The 22,586-nt window shown below is 38.6% G+C and overlaps 3 protein-coding genes across 4 annotated transcripts; 2 read left to right on the plus strand and 1 right to left on the minus strand.

Annotated features, from left to right (window-relative positions):
* Positions 1 to 282: 282 nt before the first annotated feature.
* Positions 283 to 2,851, plus strand: LOC121763609 (photosynthetic NDH subunit of lumenal location 1, chloroplastic-like). Of its 2 annotated transcripts, XM_042159668.1 has the most exons (8): positions 283 to 419; positions 499 to 586; positions 1,512 to 1,613; positions 1,868 to 1,941; positions 2,029 to 2,151; positions 2,240 to 2,311; positions 2,374 to 2,470; positions 2,600 to 2,851. In XM_042159668.1, exons 1-8 carry the CDS (start codon positions 366 to 368, stop codon positions 2,701 to 2,703), a joined length of 714 nt encoding a protein of 237 aa, XP_042015602.1. In that variant the 5' UTR covers positions 283 to 365; the 3' UTR covers positions 2,704 to 2,851. The 2 variants fall into 2 exon arrangements, with proteins under 2 accessions (XP_042015602.1, XP_042015603.1); XM_042159669.1 differs by lacking the exon at positions 2,240 to 2,311.
* Positions 2,852 to 3,438: 587 nt separating this feature from the next.
* LOC121764035 (ABC transporter B family member 6-like) lies at positions 3,439 to 11,188 on the minus strand. Its single transcript, XM_042160129.1, has 11 exons — positions 10,362 to 11,188; positions 9,840 to 9,894; positions 9,572 to 9,747; positions 9,263 to 9,463; positions 8,503 to 8,762; positions 8,109 to 8,419; positions 7,807 to 8,027; positions 7,388 to 7,728; positions 6,406 to 7,196; positions 6,024 to 6,265; positions 3,439 to 5,237 (listed from the first exon to the last, which is right to left on the minus strand). Exons 1-11 carry the CDS (start codon positions 10,734 to 10,736, stop codon positions 4,008 to 4,010), a joined length of 4,203 nt encoding a protein of 1,400 aa, XP_042016063.1. The 5' UTR covers positions 10,737 to 11,188; the 3' UTR covers positions 3,439 to 4,007.
* An 8,679-nt stretch (positions 11,189 to 19,867) lies between these two features.
* LOC121764885 (ABC transporter G family member 1-like) lies at positions 19,868 to 22,586 on the plus strand. The gene has a single exon (XM_042160913.1). It carries the CDS (start codon positions 20,101 to 20,103, stop codon positions 22,246 to 22,248), a length of 2,148 nt encoding a protein of 715 aa, XP_042016847.1. The 5' UTR covers positions 19,868 to 20,100; the 3' UTR covers positions 22,249 to 22,586.

The following is a 22,586-nucleotide window of genomic DNA, read 5'->3' on the forward strand; positions in this document are numbered from 1 at the left end:
TCAGAATAAATCACATGAGTTTCAAACCAAACGTATGAATTTTGGGAAAATAATAAAATATTCGACAAGAAAATCCAAATGAGAATTTATCAAAAGCATATATTTTGAAGAAAAAGAAATCCGATAGTCCCGAAAATCTGAACGTAATTTATAATTTTAGTTCAATTCAATTATTCTAATTACGATTGTTTTTGTTAAAAATATTAACAAAACAAAAATAAATACATTAATAAAAAAATGAGGGAAAATATAAAAGAAAAATAATCTGCATAAACTGTATACTTCCTGACCAGTAGAAATGTGCATGGACTATCCATAACAGGATAGAGAGAGAAACTCCAAGCTCAGCTGCTTCTCTTCTAACAATGGCAGTTTCATCACTCTCTCTCAATTTCGTCTCTAAGCCATTCACATACAGCGTAAGCTCGAGTCTCCACACGTTTAGATCTTATCATTTCGTGAATTTGTATTTCGTGTTTGAGATATTTCAATATGTAGTCAGGAGTGCGCGGTTGGATTAGCCCAGCCGATTGTGCCGCAGTTTCAACCACGAAGTGCTCGAAGATCGCGTCATTCGATGAAGAAAGTATGAAATCGATGGGGTTTGATTTTGTTTTTTATGGTTGTTTGTGGAATGTGGATTAAATTTTTGGATCAATTTGTATGATTGCTCGTTTCAACTAAATGAATTAGGGATTTGGAGAAACTTTTGGTTTCGTAATTTAGCGAAGGCATTATTCTCGTGTGTGCTGTGATTGGTGGTAACTGGTTTGATCAGGTCTGGAATTTTGAATCAAGTGCTGTGAATTGTGATTGTGGAATGATTGAGCTTAATTAGTTTCATTTAATCCTGTAATCTTGAATTGTGTTGTAATCAAGTCTGCTGATTCATCATCAGTGGCTCCTCAAAACACAGCATTGTTTCAGTACTTTCAGTCTAATCTGCTCAACTTCTTTTTGATACTTTTAATCAAGTTTAAAAAGAAAGAATTTATTACAGACAAAAGCAGTTTTTAACAGGTGTGAAACTTAAGATTTATGTTCCTGGTCTTTTGGATTACTTTCTCTTCAACAGCCACAATTCGGGTATGTCTAGGTTAAGTGAGGAAAATGCTTTTCGCCTCGAGCTCTCTAGTGGATTTGAGTAAAGATAGAGAGCTCAAACCAAATGCCCCTTAGTTTTCAGCAAAGAAATATCTGAACTTTGTTTACTACAATTTGTGTCAACCGTATGCATGAGTCTATGTTTGCGTCTGTGCCTGTGAATGTAGAATCATCACATATATATACATACATTATAATGGCCACACATTGTGACCCATTATTCATGGACATAGTTGTTATCAACACCACTACTTATACTGTTGTCATTGCTGTTATCCTTTCATCCATCCTGCTATTATCTTAGCGCTTTTGTAGTCGGATGTAATCTGGTTGTTGTATCGCAAATCAAAATATCTTCGGAGAGCAATAAAATGGCAAAAATAATTGCTTCTTTACTTCTCTATCAGCTCAGTGTGCTGCTTCTGGAAATTGCAAAAGGAGAGCGGTTGTACTTGGCATGGGAGCCCTCACAATGAACACTCTCCGACCAAGCCCCCTTCTAGCAGAAGGTATTTCCAAACCTCGCAGTTTTATGCCAAATACAAAATACCCCAATGCTTATATTCTGTCAAGAATTCACAGTGTGCATTCCATCAATCATTTTCTAATAATTTGTTATCATATTACCAAATGTGATGTTTCTGTATGTGTTTTTCAACTCCAACTTCAGCAAAATGAATGTTATGTTTCTATTGCTTTCTTTGCACTGCATTCTTCTATTTGTACCAGTCTCTGAGCTTGATCCCTGTGTTTGGTGATGCAGAGATACCAGAAAAGTACAATATATATGTTGACAAAGTTGACGGATATTCGTATTACTATCCCTCAGATTGGAGAGTAAGTTCTACAAACCGAGTTAAACTGCTGGGCGCTAGCACTAGCAGGAAGTTTCTAACTTTCTTCTCTCTATAATTTCTACCACAGGACTTCGACTTCGTAGGCCATGATTCAGCGTTCAAAGACAAATCACTACAACTGCAAAACGTGAGATTGAGCTTCCTTCCAACGACCAAGACTGACATCCGCGAACTAGGACCAATGGACGAGGTGAATACCATCATCTTCATGCTCTTTGCTTTCATTTGGGAAGACTGAATGAAATAATTCTAGCATAACATCACTTTGTTGCTACAAGGTCATTTTCCATCTCACGAATGACGTATACTCAGCACCAAATCAAATTGCAGATATATTGGACATGCAAGAGGTACCACCTTTCCCCTTAATATGCTGATATTCATTTGATTCAATTCCATCTTCTGAGTGCAGAAAACCATCGATGGTAGAAACTACTGGACGTTCGAATATGTACTAACGTCCCCAAATTTTTCAAGAGCAGCTTTTGCAACCATCGCCATTGGAAATGGTATGACAGTTTACCTCTACTCCGTCTTCAACTTGTTATTACAATGTCCCAAACCAGATGAACTCCACATAAGCACCGGAGACTACTGTTACAAAGATTCATCAATCTCGATTTTGTGGATTCGTGCAGGAAGATACTACACATTGATAGTTGGGGCAAACCAGAGACGATGGAGGAAGTACAGAAACATGCTGAAAGTGGTGGCTGACTCTTTCAAAGTGATGGATATCTAAAGCGCTCTATGATTAGAATTTCAAGAGTTGTATTACTATTAGTCTGTGTATAATATGGTGAAATTCATTAAATCAACATGTTATCTTGTATACCAAATAAACTACTCAAGATACATTTTTTCAGTATATATAGCTTTCTTTTGTTGCACTTGCATATCATTCTTGTTTTCTTACGATATCCAAATAGGAACAAGCTTTTATCTTTCCCCTTGGGCAACACAAGGATAAACTCTAGGATGCAAAGGTAAGCTTTCGAGTTTAGGATCAAAATTTTCCTATTTCGATCTCTCAAAATTCAAATTTTAAAGACTAAATATAAGCCAAACTGAAATATCCGATCCAAATAAATGAAATATGCGCAAGATTTAACAAAAAATCATAATATTTTTTTAATTATTATACTGCTTCCTCTGTCGACAATCTCTAGTCCTATTGTTTTCATTTTAGTTCGTCGATAAAAATTCATCTTCTTCCATTTTTGGTAGTGGATAGAGGGAATATATAGTACTAGTATAAAAATCTTGAAATATAATTCGAATTTTCATATTTCTGGCTTAGAAAAACTAATTCGAACTGAACCCAAAATCCGAATTCTGCAGTTTGGATAGCATGTATTTGACCAAGTGTTAAAAGAGAACATATATGCAACAAAGTAAAAAGAGAACAACCTAAAAACAAACAACTAAAGCAAAACAACTGAGATCCATAAAAACTCAACTCACAATAACCATTGAATAAGGCAGACAAAAAAATTCAAAAAAATAAATGAAAAATCTAACCTCTTCTGTACAAATAGGTTACAAAGAATGCCTTGCTAAAGTAGACCAATATCACATAACATGTACACCAAAATGAAGAAGTATCAATAGATAGAGGCAGGGCATATGATACAAAACTAAAGCTGATTAACCTCACCCAGAAAACACAATGAAAGAAAAAACAAGAAACCGAATACTAACACACTCGCCAGCTTAGCTCGTCCCACTCGTTAACTAACAAATCAATTTACCTCTGAGAATATGGTTAAGATAATTCTGCCCGCCTCCGAAAGAATACACAACTAATCTTGCAAAATACTATAGGATGAATAGAACCCGTCGAGCTGTTGCAGTGGCTACATAGGACATGTCAGCAGGAGCTAGTTTGCCATTGCTCCAGAAAGACCATCAACATTTTCGATACTTGGCTATCTTGGTGTGTTCATAGAATCTACAAGCTTGCAGATTCGTAATCAGCCAAAGTTGGCATAGTGGTAATGGGACCAAAATTACAAGTCAGCCATCAGAAAATGTTGTGGTGCTCGTCTAAATAAGCCTGTGTTGGCGCATTCCTTTACCAAAGTGGGGTTGCATCAATCGCACGTATAAACTGTTCTTTGCCATCAAGGTATCGTGAGTCCCTTCTTCCACTATTCGTCCACCATTTAGTACAACTATATTGTCAACATGTCTCATCATGGCTGCTCGATGTGCAATAAGAACGGTTGTTTTGTTCCCCATGATAAGAGTGTCAAGGGCTTCTTGTACTACCCTGCTCGACTCAGATTCTATTGATGAGCTAGCTTCATCCAACAACAAAATAGGTGCATTCTTCAGAATAACTCTAGCGATTGCAATCCTCTGCTTCTGTCCAGGAGTCAAATCCACGCCCCTCATACCTACATGGGTGTCGTATCCATGAGGCAAGCTGCTTATAAAATGATGAGCATTTGCTATCCTTGCAGCCTCCTTCATTTCCGCTTCGCTTGCATTATGCCTCGCATATATGATATTCTCTCTGATGGTTGTTGAGAATATGATGGGCTCCTGCTGGACAAGACCTAAGTGGTTCCTCAACCATCTCAGATTGTAAGATTTCAAATCTCGGCCATCTAGTAATATCTGACCAGCAACCGGATCATAAAACCTTTCTATCAAAGATATAATGGTGCTTTTTCCTGACCCCGAAACTCCAACCACTGCTACAGTTTGTCCACCATTAACTCTGAGACTGAAATTGCTTAGAACCAAGATTTCTGGCCGAGTCGGATACGAAAAGTCAACATTTTTCAACTCAATGCTTCCATAAACATTTGCAGGCTTTAGGGCAGCATTATCATCAGGTTCAATCTTAGGAGTTCGGTCAATTATCTCAAAGACAGATATCAAGGACTTTCTCCTTTTAAGAATATACGGGGCCAAACCAAAAGGTTCAACTAGCGCAAATGTTGCAAAAGAGAACACCATATACTCTTTTAGCGCTGTCCCCAGAGACATGTACTGCCTTTTCACACAAATTGCAGTGTACCAAAGAAGGAGGGCATTGCAGGCAAACAAAAGAAACTGAGAAAAGCCAAATGCAAAACCAATAGCCATGCCTTGGAAAAAGCTTTTCTTGAATATCTTTTGAAGTTGTACTCTGTAGAGTTCCATCACCTTGTCACCAGCACAAAATGCTACGACAGTATAGATATTACGAACAGCATCCTCCAATACCAAAGATGCCTTCCTATGCATCTCCTGGATACCCTTCGAAAATCCAGCAAGCCATAGTTTCTGTAAGATTAAAATTGAAACTCAGTTCAGTCTTGGGGTAAATTTGGTGTATGAGATTATGCTACTTATAAATGTCTTAGACCACCATTATGATGATTATTACTATGATGGTGTCAATGAATGAACCCATGGTCATATCAGATGTGACTTTCATCCTCTACGAATCTAGAGAAAATCAGTTACCATGCAGGTTATTATGCTAATTTACTAAGCTCAAAGAGTAAATGAACCCAAGGTTTCATGCCACTGTTCAAAAGTGTGGGCATCTTGGTGGGCACTACATATTTTTCTCCTACTTTTTCCTGTACATTGAATATAAGATTTACTGCTAATATTGTACTGAAAAGACCTAAGAAAGGAATATTGTATAAATCCTAAAAATGAATGGTTTACTGCTATTTAGCTGGGGGCTGAAACATCCAATATTCAAGAGGTACAGTCCGGTTGGTGTTCCTAGGCATTACGTCCACTGTACATGCAATATTTTAGAATTGCTTGATGCCAATATATAAGTTCAACAGACATCTGAATGGCACCATATCTTTTTCAGTGTATTCCACACCCCACCCCCCGGGCAAAAAAAAAGAAGTAGCATCTTTAAATAAATTTGAGATTGAGCATGGGTGGATTATCGGTAATGTGATGGATGGTGACTGCACATGCTTTCTGCAAATGCAGTGCATATAATTGCAATAGCCTATATCTATACAGGATAAGCTCGAATTTCCTTGTCGAGATAGACAGGCAGAAATCCATATTACAGAAAAATTATAAAGCTGTTCATACCTGTGCTCTGGCAGAAACCATGAGAATGGGCAAAGTAGCCAAGGCCACTAGTGCCAGCCGCCACTGCAGAAACATCCCAATGAGGACAGCAACTATAACAGCTGCACTATCTTGTATGAATATTGAAAGCCGATTGCTAAAAGCAGCTCTTACAAAAGTAGCATCATTAGCCAATCGCATTGAGAGGTTATCAGCACTATTTTCCTCCTCATCAAACCATCCAACTTCATTTCGAAGCATTGCTGTTGAAGAAGGCAATCAGAACAGGTGTCTTATAAATACAAAGACATGGCGTGCTTAAGATTTTACAAACTTTTTCCGATCAGAACAGAATAGAAACAAAAATAGTTGCATAACAAATTCCAAGTTAGATATCACATACCTGAAAACATCATTCTTCGAACACGCTCAGTCATTTTTTCTCCCATTATACCAAAGTAGAAGTGCTGCAAAAAATTAGCAATCACTGTCACAATTCCCATGCCAGTTATGATTAAGCACCATCTGTTAATATCTTCCTGTGCATGATGTCTATGTCCATCTTTTCTGTAATAAGCTGTTACTATAAGTGCAATAACATAAGCAAGGATGGGATTAAAAGAACCAAAGATTGCAGCACCAGTGCTTCCGAGAACAGCGTAAAGCCATTCTGCAAGGCTAAGTTCTACTAGCCTCCAGAGGGATGGTTCTTCTTGTGATGTACCCTTAGTTTCTTTCATTGTCATAGGAAGATCATCAAATTCACTGAGTGGTCGACTAAAGGTTTGGGAATGGGAACGTTCATTTGTTGGGTCAGATGTCAAAAGCGGAGAAACAGGAGATTCGGGATCAGAAGCACTCTTTTGACGCTGACCGGTATGAACATCAATCTTGGGTAATTCTGGTAGTCTCATCTCAAAACTATCCTGCCTCTCTATTGTTGGTTCTCTATCTATCACTTCCATGGAAACACCATTTTCCATCATTTCTTCTGGGGGTGGACTAAGAACTCGTGGAGATTCTTGAGAGCTATAGCTAACATCGGCAGGTCGAACCATATGACCTCCAGCAACTCTCTGGAGAGATGGAGACTTGGCCATTCTAGGGGACGATGGTTCTTGAAAGATGCGACTTGCAGAAGAATCTTTCTCAACCTGAAAAGTTGAGGTTTCCTTGTAGGTTCTCATTGGCATCCTGAATATGTATTACAGATACCAATGGCGTCAGTACTGTAGTTTGTTAGTGAAGCACATCATCACTGACTCGGAAAGAGTTTATATGGTTCTATAAATACCATGGTGTACTTTGTTAATTTGTAAACAGATCATATATGGCTCATCGACTCATCTTGTTACAAAGAAAAATTGTTAGCTTGTTAACTTTACCTCCGTGGAAGCTTAGTAGCTTCCTCACATTTGAGCAGTTCTGCATAAAGGCCATCCAAGTTCATTAGTTCTTCATGTGTACCCATTTCAACGAGTTGACCTTCCTCCATTACAGCAATATAATCAGCATTTTTAATAAGACTTAGCCGTCTAGCTATTATAATAGTTGATCTGCCCAACATGAGGACATCCAGAGCTTCCTGAACAGATCTTTCAGCCTCAAAATCAAGTCCACCAGTGACTTCATCCAGGAGCAGAATTGATGGATTTGACAGCACAGCCCTAGCAACAGAAAGTTTAATCTTTTGCTCCTCTGACATCATCAGAGAGGCCCTACCAACCTGCAAAAACAGAATTTCGTTCACAGAAATCAGGAACTGGGACTGGAAAAACTGATTTAAAGACGTGTAGGTGAATACCTGAGTATCATATCCTTTTTCGAGAGAGCTAATAAATGTATGCGCATGAGCTATTTTAGCAGCTTCCTCAATTTGGTCCATAGAAGCATTTCTTCCATAAGCAATGTTATCTTTGATACTCAAACTCAGTAAAGCAGGTTCCTGGGTAACTAAACCAATTTGGCTTCTTAGCCATTCCAGCTTCAGGTTCTTTATATTTTCACCATCCAAAAGAACTTCTCCTGCAATAAGAAAAAAAGAGTTGGTATAACTTGTGAAAGAGATAATCCACAACAAGTGTGAAACTAATGAGGCTACAATACCTAAGGTAGGGTCATAAAACCGCTCCATAAGTGGTATGATACTGCTTTTTCCAGAGCCGTTTCTGCCAACAAGTGCCACAGCCTTTTTAGCAGGCACAGTGAGATAAAACCCACTCAAAATCGGGATTTCAGGGCGGGACAAATAGCTAAAATATACATTTCGAAACTCTATGTTCCCTTGAACAGAAGGAAGAGTTAGCCCATCATGATTAACAGTGGAGGATGACCGAGTTATCATCTCAAACAGTCTGTAGGCAGCAATTCTGCCTTGTTCGAAAGAATAAAAGTTTGTAGCTGCTTGATTCAGTCCACTGTTAAACATACGTCCATTTATAAGTAAAGTTGAATCATACACTAGAGATGGAAAAGAATTAGAAGTGATGAAGTCACTTACAGGCCACTTAATATAACAGAAAATAGAGCAGTCACAATTTCTCCCCCATGGGCTCTTCTATGAGTGACAAGGGACCTCCCCACCCAAAGTTGCAACGCACAAGAACAGATTGCAAGTCCATATGTGAAACCAAGTCCAAGCCCTTGAACAAGACTTATCAATATTCCATATCTGAGTGTAGCTTGAAGTGAAGTTGCATATGAATATTTTGCCAAGGTTTCATTGGTAAATGAGTACAAGGTTCTGATGTATGAGACTGCCTGTTAAATATAAGGAGGGAGTTAAGGGGGAGGAAGCATTTCAAACCAACTATGCAAAGCCAGCATATAGAATGCAAGAACAATATTAGATCTTATTGCAAATAACTTTTTGTCCCTCCTGAAGTAACTAACTGAAACGATAGATGAAATCAACTTCAATGGATACAAATCTTCTCACTTTAGAACTTTAGAAGGGAATGAGGAGCATTTTATGATCTTCTACAATCATAACGCACTGTCAGGTGAATATGTTACCTGATCCAATACAAACAGGTGCTAAATGGACTCCCTAACTGCAGGATACTAACTAGAACCAAAAAGTATATAATGCAATGACTAAAACTGACATGTAAGCACAGTGGGCCAGAACTTCTTTTAGGAAATCACTTAATCCTATTTATAAACCAATACTGAATGACAGGTTGAGTTAAAAACACAATTTGACGAGCTTATTGCTACAAGTCCCAGTAGCAAAGCAGATTGGAGATCAAGAATCAAACCTGCTCTGCAATGCTTGCCGCCTCAGCATAAGCATCTTGGATATTTTCAGCAAGTCTATGCAAAAAGATATTTGAAATCCCTCCTGCAGCAACTATTAGTGGTCCAGTAGCTAAAGTAATAAGGGCAATCTGCCAGCAGTTGACAAATCCAATAATAAGACCACTAAAGAAAGTAGCCATATTATGAATATAGTTCCCCACCTGTTACATTAGGTGCAAGTCTATATCAGAACAGAATATTTCTTTTACCAGTAAACACAGTCTAAAACTACAATAAAGAGGAAAAAATAAAAAAGATGCAAAACATACTTTTTCACTGAGAGCAGATTGAATGAGCAGTACATCACTAAGTACTTGGCTCACAATGTCTCCATTGTTTCCATAGGTGTCAAAAAAGCTCATGTCCTGATTAAGTAGAACTTGAACATATTTTGACCTTATCACAGCAGTCTGACGTTCCCCAGTAAGAATCCAGCACGACACCTCTGAAGATCAATTGAAAATGCTAAAGAAATTAGCATACCAAAGTAAGTAAATACTAGAACATTATGAAATGCAGATATCAACACCTACTTACCAATCCAGGCTGCAACAAAAACTCCAACAGCAATATATACAATGCTTAAAGAAAGCTGAAAATGTTTAAAGCAAATGTCAGTTGTAAACAACAGCCTCCTCACAAGAAAAAGTATTATGTACCATCCATCTGTGAGTGCAATGAACAAGGTTATCACAATCATATACATCTACTGAGATATTACGGTTAAGCGGACTTTTATCGAGTAAATAAATTGTAAGTCTCAGCAGAAATTTACTCACTGTAAAATAATTTGTCAACATACACACTACTCGTTGTTATGATTTCCATAAACAACCTTCTAGCTCGTGCCAAAGTTTTCCAGCTGAGGTTAAAACTTAACACAATGATAACCAAATCCCAACTTATCCAGTCTTTTGGTTTTGTTAATATCTCAACCATTCAGGTTCAATGCAATTACTTTTAGGTTCAATAAAATTACTTAATAGGTTCAGTGCAGTTACTTTGTAAGTTCAGTGCGCAAGAGATCTCGCAATTCTTATAATAAGAGCGAGAAATTACCTCAGTGAACCTGTCGAAAAGGTCATCGCTATACCCATCATACCGAAGCAACTGTATAATCTTAGCAAAATAATGCAAGTAGACAACGAGCGCAGTCCCGTGCGCAGCAGCCGCGAGAGATCCAACGAACATGAGCGCCCAGTCGAGCTGGTCAGCGCAGGCGAATAGCTGGGAGAACGGCACCGCAGCCGGCGGCGGCTCCATCTCCTCGTTCTCGGCGTCCATCTCCTCCTCCATCTCCACCGGCTCCGCCTCACCCGTCCCCATATCCGCGTACGGCGAGGGCGACTCCGGCGGCTCCGACACCTCCGACACCGGCGTCAGCGGCTGTATGTGCGGCGGGGACCACCCGAACAAACCCCTGGATATCATCATCTCTCCCTCGCTCGATCACTCAAAAGTGAACAACCGCTCCACCACAACGGAAACAAAAATCAAAACCCTAGGTCGAGGTCACAGCATAGGAAGTCGTTCTATTCCAGCTCCGCGGAAGTAGATCGGAATCGGCTGGATGCTGATTGGTGCGTGTTTCTCACCTTTCAGAGCTGGAGGTGAAAATTGAAGCGGAAATGAGTCAGAGAAGGCGGGCGGAGCTGCTGAGTTGGCTGGCGAGGGGCGGATTATGGCGATTGGTGGTAGCGACGGCTGCGATAACGAGGAGAGAGGTTTTTGGGAGGAGAGTTGAATTGAATTTGCCGTCTCTCTCTCTCTACTCTTTCTGTTTCTCTCTCTAAAAAAGTAGAGAACGTAAAAAAAAAGTGTCAAAACAGCGGTCGTCGGAGGTCTGAGCTGAACTAAAAAGGGGGAGTTGGGAAAGCGGAAATGAATTGAAGATCCAGCTGTACATACACACGCATTATTCAGTTTATTATAATTTTTAACGTCTTTTTTTGGATTATTTAATTATTTGTTATTTTCCTTTATAATTTGAGGGAATTAGTAAAGGTGTAGTGAGTCGGCTTGCCGTTCATGGTTCCGGTCTGGTTCCGGTTCTGCGGAAGGTGACCGATCGGGCTAGTTGGAAGACGGTTTCGATTTTTTGCATTTTTTCTTGTATTTCATTATTTTTTATTTAGGTTTTTGAAATGTTGTCGGTTAACCTTGATTCGTGGTTTGAGATGTGTGGAACCATAACTAAACTATGAAGTCGGATTTGGTTCGATTATTTTCATCGACGTTGAAAGCCAAACAATTGTTATATTTAAAAATAATGGGAAACTATATAGATTTCTCTGTCCATAGTTGCATTCTATTTTTATAACTGAATCTCATATTTTTTTACTAATAATACTTCAAAGTGCAATTATTTGATTCAATATTTTTCTTTTACTTTGCTAATATTTAACAGTACTAAAACTTGATATTGAGATTTTCTTACCTATCAAGTACTGCATTAAATTTAGAGAAAAAAATAATGCAAATGTCAAACTCCCTCTGTTTCATTAAATATAAAATATTTATTTTTTATTTTTTTGAACGAGATTTTATGTGTTAGTTTGTTAAGTATGACATAAGAATAAAGTGGGAGATAAGAGAAAAAAGGATAATTTCCATTTTTAAATGACATTTTATTTTTAATAAGACAAATGATATTAAGCTTCAGTAAGAGGGAGTATTTGATAAATGATCATAATAGTCATAATAGTCATAAAAAGTCGATGAAAAAAGGTCAAAATATCCATATTTCTTTCTAGAAAGACTACTAATCTTTGCTGGAATAAAAGTTGTTTGTATGATTCTCAACACTTTACATTTTCGCATTTGTGAAACAAAAATGTGAGTATATATGATTCCCAATACTTAGCAATAGCATGTTCATATTTATGAAAAAAATGCGAGTATACATGATTCTCAATACTTAGCATGTTCATATTTGTTAACAAAGTATTCAAACATATTGAATTGATAAAAGAATTCTAGAACATAATAGATGAAGCTCCCACACAAAATTAGAGAAAAGCACCTCCAAAACAATAACGATGGATTCAAGCTGACTCAGAGTCAGACGACTCCACTGTGGTTCCACAGCCTCCACTAAATTCGAATTTTGGAGTTGCCGTCAATTCTACAGTGAGGTATTTTCATTCTAACTATTTAGAGTATCGTATATGCATAGCGATGACTATGTCAATAATGACCCTTCTTCGGTGTATATGATTCCACGAGTTGTATTACTCTCATGACTCATCGACCATCGTTATACTTCCTCCGTCCCATGGAAATATGTCATATTTCACGTTTTTGCTCGTCCCATAGAAATAGTTTATATCCATTTATGACAATCTTTTTTCTTCTTCTCTTTTACTTTGTTATTTATGGGCTCAACATCCACTACGCAATTTCAACTATTTTTTCCTTCTTTCTTACTTTACAAATTACATATTAATTACAATTGGTGTATGTTTTTATTATATATTCACACATAATGCATGTTCTTAAATATTGTACATAAAACATATGCTCTAATTTCTTGTTTTAATTTTTATGGATAGTTCAACTTACAATATTTTATGTGAGGGGTCATCTTAAATCTTGATTAAATTTTGGAACCAAATAGCCTGACTCTTTTTATTTATTTAGGAATAGATAACTCTTATGGGTGATTTGGTGGATCAAATATGATAGTAGTGACAAATTTTGGAGAGAAAAAGCCCACCAACTTAAAGAAAAAGAATTAGATAGAAAGTGGACCTTAAACCGATTGCTGAAAGCTCTATGGAGGCCCAACCCGTCAAGATCCAATTAGATTCTCTATGTCTTTTTTTATTATTAAAAATTTATCATGAAAAAAACAATTAAATTTTATTAGAAAAATTCATTTCTCTTTCATCACTATCTTTTTAAAAAATCACATTATGTGTTGTGTAATTTCCACTCATAAGTTATTACTTCGAAAATATTATCCCATCCTTTGATGCTTCATATTCGATTTTATAAATATTTCTCCCTCAGTCCCACAAAGATTGTCTCACTCTGACCGGACATGGATTTTAAGAAATGTAATGAAAATTGAGTTGAAAAAGTTAGTACGTGGGTCCTACTTTTATATATTAGTTTTATAATAAAATGTGAGTAGAAATGAGTTAGTGGAATATGGGGTTCACTATCAAAAATGACAAAAAGTGAAATGAGACAAATTTTGTGGGACTGACAGAAATGGAAAAATGAGACAATCTTTGTGGGACGGAGGGAGTAAATGTTATAACATGCTCACCCAAACATTGTTGTCATTCATGCTCTAATATTAAAGCAATAGCATCAAAACATTTTCCCCAATATTAAAAACCATTAGTCATTTTCTCAACATAGTAACACCACATGATATCACTGCAAAATTAGGTATGAAGATTGGCATGTGAAGAACATAGGAGTTTGTGTGGGGATTTCAAACTTAGATTTGAATGTTAGAACATGGTGAAGATCTATCAAAATTTCAGATCTTGTTAAGTAAAGCCTATGGCATAGGATATGGGCGGATACAAAAATTTGTTTGGTACGAGCTATACATAGTATTAAATTTTGACTTCGTAAGTTCGAGACAAAATTAATCAATATTTCATTACGATGATAGTGTTTTACACACAACAATTTGTGGAAAATACACAAAAATGACAACACTATACAAAGAAAAAAAATGTTGCAAGGGCTTCGGCTTACTTAGTATGTCCGTCAATAGTTGAGGAAGAGGTTGAGAAAGAAAAAAAGGATTCATGCCCCGACCTCATAAGGATGGGCTTATGATAATACTATGAAGACATGATAAGCTAACATACATCTATCACCTTGTAAAAATAGTTCACTCAAATCACTATAAGTTCATTAAGTAGGTGTTCGGTTTGCAAAATTGTATCCCGAGATTAAATATGTAGTGTGTTTGATTCATGGGATAACTCTATCCAAGATGGATAATATTGAGATAATTAGTCATAGACAACTCTTATAACTAAAATAATCTCACAACTCAATCCTAGATTATATCTTTATATTATTTTATCTAGGAAATCGAACACCACATAAATATATACCTATAGAATTTAAACTTAATTTCATTACACAATCGATCTAAAATATTATTAAGGAAAAATAAACATATCAAAAATACGATAATTCATTTTGATTTTGGAATCATATTATACGTGGATACTTATAAAGAGTAGTTGCAGATGAACATGAGTTAATCCAGTCTTTGTTCATTACGTTAAGAAATTGAGACAATTAAATATTCTCTAAAAATAATAGTATTTTCTAATTTAACATGTCTAAATAACTATCCATGATAGTTAGGGATGTCAATCGGGCCAACCCGTTCGGGTTGTCGGGCCATTCGGGTACGGGCTATTCGGGTTATGATTTTTTCGGGTTATAAAAGTTCGACCCTAACCCTAACCCTTCGGGTTTTGGGCTAACCCACCGGGTTATTCGGGCCAATGCATATTTTTAATTCTTTTAATATTTTAAAAAAATAATACGTATTTTAAATTTTCTTTATTTATATACATATTTTTAATTAATCATTCAACAATGAAATACATATTTTTTATTTTCTTTAATATTTTTAAAAAAGATTAAGTTATTTAAATTTAAATAACTTATTCATTACATAATTATTTACAAAATATCTATCAATAGTATGTTTATGTTTATGTATTTAAAACATAAATCAACACTTTGTTTCAAAATTCAAACATAAATCAATTTGTAGAAAATTAAACAAAATTTTCATAACGTGAGAGGTGCATCGTAGATGTAACAAAAATATTTTGAATTGTTAAAGAGTGAATTATCAAGATGCTAGCTAACTGGAGTAACTCTAAGTTTTCTTGAATTATGATTGGTCAAATTTAATTTATTCCAGCAGTAAATAAGTCAAATAATAATTTATCTTTATTTTAAGAATCATCAAAGTACGCATAATTCAATGACGAAGCGGCGTCAAAACACTTTGCACTATTATATTGGAAATATACTAAAAGAAAGCTTTTATATACGAGTATTTATGAATCCATGAACCACATGGTGATTTTTTTCGTGATCTTATATAGTGGGTTGGCGTATTTGGATTTTGCATGATTTTAGAGGGTTGTCTTGGATGATTTTGATTATATTTCTATATTTCGGTATGTTTACATGTTTGTTGAGAAATGATAGAAAATTGATTAGAAAATGTACACAAAATATGTGGATGTGCACCAGCTTGTTTGAGTCAATGTTTCTCGCGATTTTGAAGTCTGATAAACCTCTAATACATATCATTCTCTTCGTCTTCGAAAGAGCTTCGCGTGGATATATTGCACGCCTCAATCGGAGCTTTGTAGAGAAAGTTATGACCGTTACAAAAACTGCTCGCTGTGCAGAAGCCTTCAACCCGACGGACCGACCCGTAACCCGAACGGGTCAGCCCGAATGGCCCGATTTTAAATTCGGGCTGCGAAATTACAACCCTAACCCTGTATTTTTATCGGGTTATTCGGGCCGGCCCGCGGGTTCGGGTTACATTGACATCCCTAATGATAGTAGTGCCAAAAAAATTATACAATCATAAATAGTACAACACCGCACACGAAGACATTTGTGCGACAATTAAATTCCATTTTACACATTATGAATAAATAGATTTAAAGCAATGTAAAAGAGTTTGACCGATCACGAAAGCCCATAAATTGATGCGTTATCTACCTCTAAGGAGGTGGCAACTTGTACGCGCGCTGCCGGTTCCGCTTCTTTTTGGCGGGGGCAGAAGCGACGGCGGCGGCGGATGGGGTGGCGTCGGTGGCGGCGGGAGGGGGCGACGGGTAGGTTTAGAGACGGCTCCATGTCATCCAAACCGTACGATTCCGTACTGAATTTGGGATCGTACTGCGTGTTGGCGTCGAACGGCCGATATTTGTCTGGTTCTGTACCCTGCCAACGCGGCTCACCAAACATCGGACTATTAGGACTTGAATCCATTTCGTAGTAAATGTGAGTTTCGAGAGTGGAATCGTGAAATGAAATGTTACAAATGAAGGTGGGGTAGGGGGTATTTATACAAAAAATAAAAAAAAGTGTGCCATCGTCCGCGCCCATCGTTCGTCGAGCCCACAATGGGGCGCCCGATGGCGCGGACGATAGGCCATCGTCCGCGCCCATCGTCCGCCGAGACCACAATGGGGCGCCCGATGGCGCGGGCGATAGGCCATCGTCCGCGCTTCTTCCGCGGACGATGCATCGAGCTTGGGCGTAGGGCGCGGACAATGACGGGCACCCACAATGGAGGCATCGTTCGCGCCCGAGGACGATGGCCGCCATTGAGCGCCCCATTGTGGGTGCCGTAATAAATACTTCTATTCAACTTATGATATTACTAAATTCATTTAGTAATGTGTGTGGTGATTACAAGTCACATTCAATAGGAGTACTCTATCATCCAATTTTTTTTAAATTCATATTAAAATTCTTAATATCTTGTCCCACATCAACTTGGTAACAATCCTAGCTTACCTATAAAAGTATGGATAACCCCTCTTATAAGGCCTTTTAAGGGGTGAGTGACTCATTTCTAATATGGTATCAGAGCAGCCCCAAGTCGATGATGCATTTTATTTCTTTATCTCTTCTCTTGCCTACCCACGTGATGGAAGTCCGATGTGTCATTCCGGCCCACACGTGAGAGGGCGTGTTAAAATTCTTAATATCTTGTACCACATCGACTTGGCAGCGATCATAGCTCACCTATAAAAGTATGGATAACCCTCTCCTTTATAAGACCTTTTAAGGGTGAGTGCCAATTTCTAATAATTCATAAAAAAAATTTGAAAAAGTATTGTCCAATTTTGTGAGTTCATAAAAAATTATTGAAAAAGAATTTGAGGTGGGCAGAGTAAATAGAGCTAGCAATGCCTAATTGCCGCCCATGAACTTATTTCGCCGGTGATTAGAATGTATTTTCACTATTTACAGTTAATAGGTTTCGATTATATCCAGTTATCGAGTAGACATCACAACGATATTTATATATTTTTTATATTATGCATTACTTTTGCATTGATGTACATACTATGATTTGTCTGCCAAATTATTTGCTTAGTATTGTTATTATGCTGTGTCCAGAACGTGTAAAATCATACTACCTCCGTCCCGCATTAGGAGCACATTTACTTTTCTGCACTCGTTTTATAAGTAGTTAAAGTGGATAAATAGTAAAGTAAATGAGAGAATAATATAGAATTTTCCATTTAAACTACTTATTATATCATTTTTATAAAACGAGTGCAGAAAAATAAATATGACTCTTAATGCGGGACATAGGTAGTACTTCCGAAAATCAAATCAATGTTTTAGAGTTAGAATTATAGAGTCAATTTAATTCAAACCTAAAAGCTTTGGTTAAATTGGTTCTAGAAACACATTGGTCTCCCAATATGTTTGTTATATCTACTTCCTAATAAAGTTTTCATTGGAATATAATTTTGAATTTTGGTAATAGTCCCATCAAACATCTTGGCTTACGCATATAAATGATATAAATAATACTACATAATTAAATGATATTTATGATGTTGTTCGTGTTTCACACTAAGATTTATGATATCGTGTAACGCATTCAATTGTCTGCATGGGCAAAGTATATGAAAATTAATGTTGCCAATCCAAACAATATTAGTCATCGTATTACCATATAATCTTACCAAAGCCTCTTAATACAAAACAGTAAAATTATGGCAGCTATAATGTGGCTGAACATAAAAAATATTTATAGAAATTTTAATAATATAAAAAATTAAAATTAAAAATTTCAATTAATGCTTTAACTTCTTTACATTATTATATATTTCAACTTATAAGATAGTCATAAAGAATGTAACCATCATTCAATCATAGCCCCCCACGCGTCACAATTTAAAAACCTAAGACCAAACGTGTGGAGAATAGATTAGGCGGTTTTAGGTAATCAGATCTCATATATGTATAATCAATTTTTAAGTGTTAACCCTAATCGAGTACTAGTAATTGTTATACAACCCCCTTAATTTTTTAATGTTAACCTAGCTAGAAAAATTGTCACTTGAGATAATTACACCTACATGTTATCAATTTCGTTAGCAAAATACTTTAGATATACTTTTACTCTGCAAATGATACACTCCCTTCGTTCCATTAAATATAATACTATAATCTTTCCATCCCAATTAAGTTGAATCAAAACTTTTAGGCACGGAGATTAATAATTTGTATTGAAAAGTAGGAGAAAGAAATAAATTAGAAATATAAAGAGAGATTTAAGTAGGTAATGAAATAAAGAGTGATTGGATGTTTTGTATCATCATTTCTTTTATTTTATGCACGGAAAATAAAACACAACACAACACTTACACCCCAACAATTTGTAAAGACTCAAGTCAATTTATAACTGATTTTTTCTTAACTTAATTGGATTGAATCGAGTGATATAATAAAGATATTTTTGATATTAAGAGCATTCACAGTGGTGACCTTAAATCCGGAGCCCATCTCAGAGCCTATCTTTATTTTCTCTAGCCACGTCAGCAGCCCATCTCCCTGCAATGGCAGCTCATTCCAGAGTTTATTTCAGAGCTCATCTTATTTCCACATCATCATTATTTTGATGTGAAATAAAAAGATATAATGTGAATCAAGGTGGGGAATGAGGTATATATATAGGATAAAAAATGAATAAATTAAAAAAAAAAAGATAATGGCGCCTACTTCAAGCCCCGCAATGGAAGCCCATCTCAGGGCCGATGAGGGCTTATGAATCTTCGGCCAGGGGCGATTGATCGGCTTCGAGGCGGAGCTACATGGCTTGGGAGATCGGCCCCTTCTCCACAATAGAGGACGATGAGGGGCGATGGGTGGCCGATCGCGAAGAATTGCTACTGCTCTAATATATAAATAGAAAATATCTATAATTAAATGTAGACGCCCCATATGACATACCCTCACATGTTCGAATCTAGTTAAACACCGACTGTAATATTACATATAGATAGTATCTTTATTAATTAGAGTGAATTATGCAAATGATTCATAAACTTGGCATTTTGTACGTTTATAGTCTTTGAATTTTACAAATATCATGGGTAGTTTATGAACTAAAGTGTAGTCAAATTCGTGGTACTTTTTCACTATTCATCACAAATTTGCACCAAAAACCTAATACATTGAGAGCATTTTTGGATTTTAATAAAAATGGGATATCTAGGTACTTGATATGATATTTTCTCTATCCCTCTAGCTAGTGTTGGGTATGACATTTTCTCATAGTTTAAGTGTCTCAAATGATATTTTTACTTCATTTTCTCATGGTTTGAGTGTCTCAAATGATATTTTTACTTTACTTTTTCAGTAACTTTATATCAAATTTTCTTTCTCTATTTCTCTTATATTTTCAGAAAGTAGAAAATTAAAATTAAAATATTATGAAATTATTAAAATAGAGCGAGTAATAGAGTATTTATAAGTACCACTTTACTTGTAGCAAAGACCAAATATCTACCAATGTCAGTTATAAGGTTGGCCACCACTTTTACTTTCTTAGACAAACCACATTTCCTCATTTCTACCTTCTTTCCGTTTTCGATTTGATTTAGTTACATTCTCCTCCTCTATTACATCACCACACTAAACCCCTCCCTCTCTTCAACTACTTCTAACCACCGGCATTTCCTCCTCCACCAATCAAGCAATCACCGCCGCCGTTTTTTCACACACACAACACACAGTGCATGCGCCGCCAACAATGTCAAGAGTCGTATCTCTCTCTCCAATCCACGACACTCTCCCCTTCTACAACAGAAGAGAAGCTGAGATGGAAATTGACACATTCCCGCGCGCCGCCACACGCGCCTCAACCACTCTCGGCCAGCTCCTGCAATGCGTCGGTGATGCGCGGAAGGAAGCCGCCGGCGATGAGACCCCGGTGCACCACGTGCTCGAGATGACCACCGATGAGCCACAGACGATCCCCTTCGTCCTCACCTTCAGCCACCTCACGTACAGCGTGAAATCCCCACGCGCCGCCGCAGATACCAAAGTTGTACTCGATGACATCTCCGGCGAGGCGCGTGATGGAGAAATCATGGCGGTCATGGGCGCGTCGGGTTCCGGAAAGTCCACTTTGATCGACGCGCTGGCGAGCCGGATGGCGAAGGGGAGCTTGCGCGGCTCGGTCACGCTCAACGGCGAGGTGCTCGAGTCGAAAATGGCGAAAGTCATCTCGGCTTACGTGATGCAAGACGATTTATTGTTCCCGATGCTCACCGTGGAGGAAACCCTAACGTTCGCGGCAGAGTTCCGGCTGCCGCGGACGCTCTCCAAGTCGAAGAAGAAGCTCCGCGTCGAGGCGCTGATCGACCAGCTCGGGCTCCGGAGCGCCGCGAGGACCGTCATCGGGGACGAGGGCCACCGTGGCGTCTCCGGCGGGGAGAGGCGGCGCGTGTCGATCGGAACCGATATCATCCACGACCCGATCGTCCTTTTTCTCGACGAGCCGACGTCTGGCCTCGATTCGACGAGCGCGTTCATGGTGGTGAAGGTTCTGCAGCGGATCGCGAGGAGCGGAAGCATCGTGATCATGTCGATTCATCAACCTAGCTCGAGGATCATGGGATTGCTCGATCGAATGATCTTCCTTTCGCGCGGGAAAACCGTTTTCAACGGCTCGCCGGAGAATCTGCCTGTTTTCTTCTCCGATTTCGGCCAATCGATTCCGGAAAACGAAAATCGGACTGAATTCGCTCTCGATTTCATCAGAGAATTAGAAGGATCCGACGGCGGAACGAAAAGCCTCGTTGAATTCAACAAATCATGGCAAAACATCGATCAACAACATCATCATCAATCGATCCAAAATTCACCGAATTTATCGCTGAAGGAAGCAATTAGCGCTAGCATTTCTCGAGGAAAGCTAGTCTCCGGCGCCACCGCCACCGCCGGATCCGCAATGGTGCCGACGTTCGCGAACCCTATGTGGATCGAATTAGCCGTTCTGTCAAAGCGATCCTTCATGAACTCGCGGCGGATGCCGGAGCTCTTCGGCGTCCGCCTCGCCGCGGTGGTGGTGACCGGATTCATCCTCGCCACCATGTTCTGGCGTCTCGACAACTCCCCGAAAGGCGTCCAGGAGCGCCTAGGGTTCTTCGCCTTCGCGATGTCGACAACGTTCTACACTTGCGCCGACGCGCTGCCGGTTTTTCTGCAAGAGCGCTACATATTCATGAGAGAGACCGCGTACAACGCTTACCGGCGATCGTCGTACGTGCTATCGCACTCGCTCGTGTCGATTCCGCCGCTGGTGTTTTTGTCTCTCGCCTTCGCCGTGATCACATTTTGGGCGGTGGGGCTCGACGGCGATTTCGTTTTCTATTTTTTGATAATTTTGGCTTCGTTTTGGGCGGGGAGCTCGTTCGTGACGTTTCTCTCCGGCGTGGTGCCGCACGTGATGCTAGGGTACGTGATTGTGGTGGCGATTCTGGCGTATTTCCTTCTCTTCAGCGGATTCTTCATCAATCGGGATCGGATTCCGGTGTATTGGATCTGGTTCCACTACATTTCGCTGGTGAAGTATCCGTACGAGGCGGTGCTGCAGAATGAGTTTGCCGACGCGGCGAAGTGCTTTGTGAGGGGGGCGCAGATCTTCGACGGGACGCCGCTGGCGGCGGTGCCGGAGGAGATGAAGGTGAAGCTGCTGGACAGCATGAGCGGGACGCTAGGGGTGAGGATCGGCTCCGGGACGTGCGTCACGACGGGATCGGACATACTGAGGCAGCAAAGCGTGGAGGATCTCGGGAAGTGGAGCTGCCTGCTGGTGACGGTGGCGTGGGGGTTCTTCTTCAGATCGCTCTTCTTCTTGTCGCTGCTGATCGGGAGCAAGAACAAGAGGAGGTGATGGTGGCGATGGCGGTGGTGGTGGTGATCGCCGGAGGCGGAGGGCGGCGGTGGAGGTGGAGGAGATGATTTGAGGATTTAGCGGGAAAATTGAAAATGTGTTTGATTTGAAAGGGGCCAGATTTGAATTTGTATTTTGTTTTTTTTGTTTTTTTGTATTTGTGGATTTATTCATTAGTGTTAGCTTGAGAGTTGAAGAAAAAAGAACAAGATAAATTTGTGATGATTCTAATTTCTAAGGTAGTAAATAAGAGTTCACACATGTATTGAGATACGTATAAATGATATGCCATGTATTTTACGTTGTATCGAATTATCTATGAATATCATTTTTAGTTA

This window comes from Salvia splendens, chromosome 14, assembly GCF_004379255.2.
Source record: "Salvia splendens isolate huo1 chromosome 14, SspV2, whole genome shotgun sequence".
NCBI lineage: Eukaryota > Viridiplantae > Streptophyta > Magnoliopsida > Lamiales > Lamiaceae > Salvia > Salvia splendens.

Excerpts from the sequence above, each read along its gene's own strand:
- LOC121763609 (XM_042159668.1), top strand. The coding sequence starts at position 366 with ATGGCAGTTTCATCACTCTCTCTCAATTTCGTCTCTAAGCCATTCACA. Across the intron at positions 1,614-1,867 it reads AAGCCCCCTTCTAGCAGAAG|AGATACCAGAAAAGTACAAT; the intron begins GTATTTCCAAAC and ends TTGGTGATGCAG. Across the intron at positions 1,942-2,028 it reads ACTATCCCTCAGATTGGAGA|GACTTCGACTTCGTAGGCCA; the intron begins GTAAGTTCTACA and ends TTTCTACCACAG.
- LOC121764035 (XM_042160129.1), bottom strand. The coding sequence starts at position 10,736 with ATGATGATATCCAGGGGTTTGTTCGGGTGGTCCCCGCCGCACATACAG. Across the intron at positions 9,464-9,571 it reads AATCTGCTCTCAGTGAAAAA|GTGGGGAACTATATTCATAA; the intron begins GTATGTTTTGCA and ends CTAATGTAACAG. Across the intron at positions 5,238-6,023 it reads TGGTTTCTGCCAGAGCACAG|AAACTATGGCTTGCTGGATT; the intron begins GTATGAACAGCT and ends TTAATCTTACAG.
- LOC121764885 (XM_042160913.1), top strand. The coding sequence starts at position 20,101 with ATGTCAAGAGTCGTATCTCTCTCTCCAATCCACGACACTCTCCCCTTC.